Source organism: Halichoeres trimaculatus, unplaced genomic scaffold (assembly GCF_033239565.1).
Source record: "Halichoeres trimaculatus isolate MK-OKI-2021-1 unplaced genomic scaffold, fHalTri1.1 fHalTri1_scaffold_17, whole genome shotgun sequence".
NCBI lineage: Eukaryota > Metazoa > Chordata > Actinopteri > Labriformes > Labridae > Halichoeres > Halichoeres trimaculatus.
Genome location: NW_027437195.1, coordinates 21,949,133 through 21,953,371, shown reverse-complemented (window position 1 = coordinate 21,953,371; position 4,239 = coordinate 21,949,133). Strand labels below are relative to the sequence as shown.

Below are 4,239 nucleotides of genomic sequence, written 5' to 3'. Positions count from 1 at the left end.
GGGGTTTCTCTCAGGTAACGTTAAAAAGAAAAAGAAAAAAAAGATCTGCGGCACGTCTCCGTTAAGCTAAGCTAGGTTAGTCTAGTCAAACTGCGAGTTATTTAGCCAAGCTAGCCCTCTCTAATTCATTAAAAAAAATTACATTGCTTCTAAATACACTCAGTAATGTCAATTTTGTATTTTATGGTCCAAAACTATTTCAAACAGCCTCAAAATGACATGACAACATTGATTTGAAATGAGTAATCCTGACCGTTACTGGTGTAGCTAAGCAACCACTATTAGCCGTTAATACTCGAAATGGCCCCATTATTTGGCGGGAGAATATCCTGTAATGATTATTACAGCTTCTGTTGTCTGGAGAGAAATGTAACTGGTTGTTTGTCCATCAAAAAAATTCACGGCTGACAATAAAACAGCCTCCCTTGTGCTAAAGTAGAAATATCAGTAATGTAGCTCGTACTGGTTTGTTATCACCGCGGTGCAAACGGCCTTTCGCCGTTTCCTTTCACTTCTCTGATTGATTATTGATGAGGCAGCTGATAGCCGCGCGCACATAGTTCGCCTCGTGGGTTATTTGAGAAGGGAAAACACGGCGCTGTTTGGTCAGGGATTTCATCGCTTTTCTTTGCGTAGAGTTTGTGTTTGATGTTTGAGGAGGAGAAAGACCTCACCTTTCTGACTCACACGTGCAGCATGCAGGAACACACACGTACACACACACACACAGAAAAAGAAAAGAACTGTACATAAAGGATCAGTTTACTCTGTGGCTTAGCTATTAACGATTAAACTGGGAGCTGAGAGAGATATCCCAGAATAAAACAGGGAAAATATCCCAGAAATATGTAGGCCTTTCAGGAAAAAAATCATATCTAATAGTGACGTATTTAATTATGAGATGGCCACACCAAGAAAGAGCGAGCCTAAATATGTTATATAACAATAATAATAATAATAATAATAATAATAATAATAATAATAATAATAATAATAATAATGTGGCCACTTCTCTTCGAGTTTAAATATTTCACAAGAAAACTTAACCGTCTTGTTTCCATAATTTATTAATAGGACTGTTTTGTGGTAAGTCAAATATCTATATAAGTTACAAAGAAATCAAACGTACAAATACCAATAAAACGACAACAAACCGGCAAATAGCGTCGAAAACTTTTGTACAACAGATAGCTAAAATCCAAACCTTTTACAGAAATATACAAGCTAGATCTACGGCTCAACATTAAATTCTATTATAAATCAGAGTCAATGTGTGTGTCTGTGGGGTGCATAGCAGCACTCATATAGGCCTACTGGAGTGTTTTTTATATGTCCTCATTTCTTCCCCCACTTGTACGGCCTATATGACTGCTGATTCTTCCTCTGTCTCAATATAATTTACATAAATAAATCCAAAGACTTTCACATCCGCAGTTTCTGGTCAAAAATGTTTTTCTCTCTCCTTCCGTGTTAGTCAAACTTCATCCAAATAAAATCAAAAATTCAAGATTTGCAACGATCTCGCTCGGCTCTTGTTCAAACGCACATTTTACAGGAAAACTTCTCGAGTCTTGACAGAAAAAAAAGTCTTTTTCTTTCTTTAAATAGAAGAATTGGTGGAAATAAAAGCCGGCGCCTCTTGTCACCACGTCCTGCCGTATAACAGGGCTGAACACTGAAGGGCCGAGCCGTACTCTGCGCCGGGGGAGTTGAGGTGAGACAGGCCGGCCACCTGGCTCTGCAGGGAAGGCGGGCTGGAGGAGTGCGGAGCCAGATCCGGAGAATGGCCCGTGCTTCCCACCTGCTGGCTCTGATGCTGCGCGAGCCCAGACGCGTTATTAGACATGATCATGACATTGCCGGCCTGCTGGTGGTGGTTCTGCGCAGAGGACGTGGGCGTGTGGCCGCTGCCTTGGCACGGCTTCCCGTCCTTCACCAGCACCGGCACGGCCACCCTCCGCGGGGACTGCTGCTGCTGCTGCGCGCACGAACCGCTCTCCTGCTGCATCTGCTGCTGGGACACTTTATCTTTGGCCTGGCGCTTCATCTTGTACCGGTGATTCTGAAACCAGATCTTCACCTGGGTCGGGGTGAGGTGGATCATACTAGCCAGGTGTTCCCTCTCTGGAGCAGACAGGTATTTCTGCTGCTTGAAGCGTCGCTCCAGCTCGTACACCTGCGCCTGGGAGAACAGCACGCGTCTTTTTCTCCTCGGGGTGCTGGACAGGGAGCCCATGCCTTTGCCCACATCTGCCAGGGAGCTGAGGCTGCCCATGCTGCCCATGTTCATGCCCGAGGACGTGCCCATGAAGCGAGAAACTGTGGGGAAGAAAATTCAATCAATGCCACAAAATTCCAAATTTTATGCACCAAAATTTACAGCGTACTAAAATACTTTTATCATTTTACATCTCAAGAAATTTAGCTTCGCGTCTTAAGATAGGACGATTTTTCTGTGACGCTATAATTGAACTAACCTTTTCGAAATGTCATTTCTAACCCCATCTTTATATGTCAAAAAAATGTCAAACAAATTGATATTCACTTTCAGTTTAAAATGATTCATAAGGAGGCCATTAAAATAACCCGTGGGGCTTGAAAATATATTTTTATTATCTTACCGTCTAATATCAAGTTAGTCTTAATCTCTGGATTAAACGTAAATAGTTCAGGTCTAACAGCAGATTTTAGTTGAATCAATGTGAAAAAATCTGATTAAATTCACTAAACTCAAAGCACATGGATTAGAAGGCTCTTCTTGTGAGATATTTTGCCATATGAATGTAAAACTTTATTTTGCTTCAGCTTTCCCTTTAAAAGTAGTAAAATATACACTAAAATCTTCACTTGGCGGATTTGTTGAGTGCCCTCTTGAGCGCTAAAAAATGCACCCCTGACAGAAATAACAGTAACGCACTAAACACGTCCATAACTGTATCTTATCGCTCTCAACCCCGCGTGAACTCAAGCGAGACTCAAACAGGTTCAGGATACTCACTGGTGGAGAAGCGTGGATCCGGGTTGGCTCCGTACCAGCCGGTGGCCGTGGTGCTGCCTCTCATGCCGTCCTGGTAAGACGGCAGGTCGCCCATGTTGCCCAGGTTGCCGTTACAGTAGCCCCCCATGGCCGTGTGTGACAGCTGGGAGACACCTGCAGCCGTCATGTGGTACGCCGCAGACACAGTCCCGTTGTGGCCCATGTGGTGCTGCTGCATCGCCGCCTGAGAGACTTGCGGCTGCCGGTACGAAGTGAGAGGTGCCCCCAAGTTGTTATTCTCCATACTTACTTTCTTATAGCTCTCCTCGAGGGGACTCAAGATATCGGAAACAGAAAAAGGAGTCGTATGCTTAGGGCTCATCGACATTGTTCTGGGGCTGGAGAGGGAGAAATTAGAAGGCAAGGCAATCTCTCCTTCTCTTTTTTTTTTTTTTTTTGGCCAAAGCCCCTCTGGTTCCTGTTGTCTCAACGTCGATCCTGGTAGATGAACACGAAAGGAGAGCCGCCTCAAGTCCGCCTTAATTGGATTGAGTGGGAGCTGGGTGCTGGCTTTGGTTTGTTTTAGCTGGGTGCCAGGTTTAAGGCTACCATCAGAGGCGGGGCATCCGCAACAATACCAAACAGCTCGAGCCTCCTTTCGCCGCGCGTAATTTCACTTCCAAGACATGCGCTCCCCTCCCACTGACAATAACATAAGCGCTGTACATGATGAGCAGTGATGTGCGTCCCGGCTGGCTGCACGCGCTGTCCGGGGGCTCGCGCTGCAGCTGTTGTTGCCTGCGTGTGATAAACACACTGCTGCACCTCGGGACTGCACTGACCACAATGCACTTTATTAACTGTAGTGATGTTTACGAGGGCCTCTTGATGAAAGGAGGCCTATATGGACTTGAGAGTTGGAGAAGCACTCCTCGGTTGAACTCCTGACTTTTAATGGCCACGAGAGGCCTCCAGTGATTGCAGGATTGTTTGTGTTATGCCTTATCGTACTCACACATGCAAAAGTGCACTTGCGGGGAGGGGAATTGACTGATACTGATAAGTAAATAAATACACATCCGCGCGTTAAGTGGCTGCGTAAATCATTAACCCCCCTTTCTATTCCTTTTTTCCTTTTTGATATCATTGGACGTAAGCAGCATGTTACCTAAATTCACATGCACACATTCGTCTTAAAAGGAAACACACACACACACACACACACACACACACACACACACACACACACACACACACACACA

General features: G+C 44.8%; 1 protein-coding gene across 1 annotated transcript; it reads right to left on the bottom strand.

Moving 5' to 3' along the window:
• Positions 1-1,060: 1,060 nt before the first annotated feature.
• nkx2.1 (NK2 homeobox 1) lies at positions 1,061-3,779 on the bottom strand. Its single transcript, XM_074692231.1, has 2 exons — positions 2,999-3,779; positions 1,061-2,319 (listed from the first exon to the last, which is right to left on the bottom strand). The coding sequence occupies exons 1-2, from the start codon at positions 3,363-3,365 to the stop codon at positions 1,643-1,645; spliced, it is 1,044 nt and encodes a 347-aa protein (XP_074548332.1). The 5' UTR covers positions 3,366-3,779; the 3' UTR covers positions 1,061-1,642.
• Between the last annotated feature and the right edge of the window lie 460 nt (positions 3,780-4,239).

Bases quoted from the DNA above. Each gene is read 5' to 3' on its own strand.
- nkx2.1 (XM_074692231.1), bottom strand. From the start codon at position 3,365: ATGTCGATGAGCCCTAAGCATACGACTCCTTTTTCTGTTTCCGATATC. The intron at 2,320-2,998 runs GTGAGTATCCTG...TCTTCCCCACAG, and splicing joins GGATCCACGCTTCTCCACCA to TTTCTCGCTTCATGGGCACG.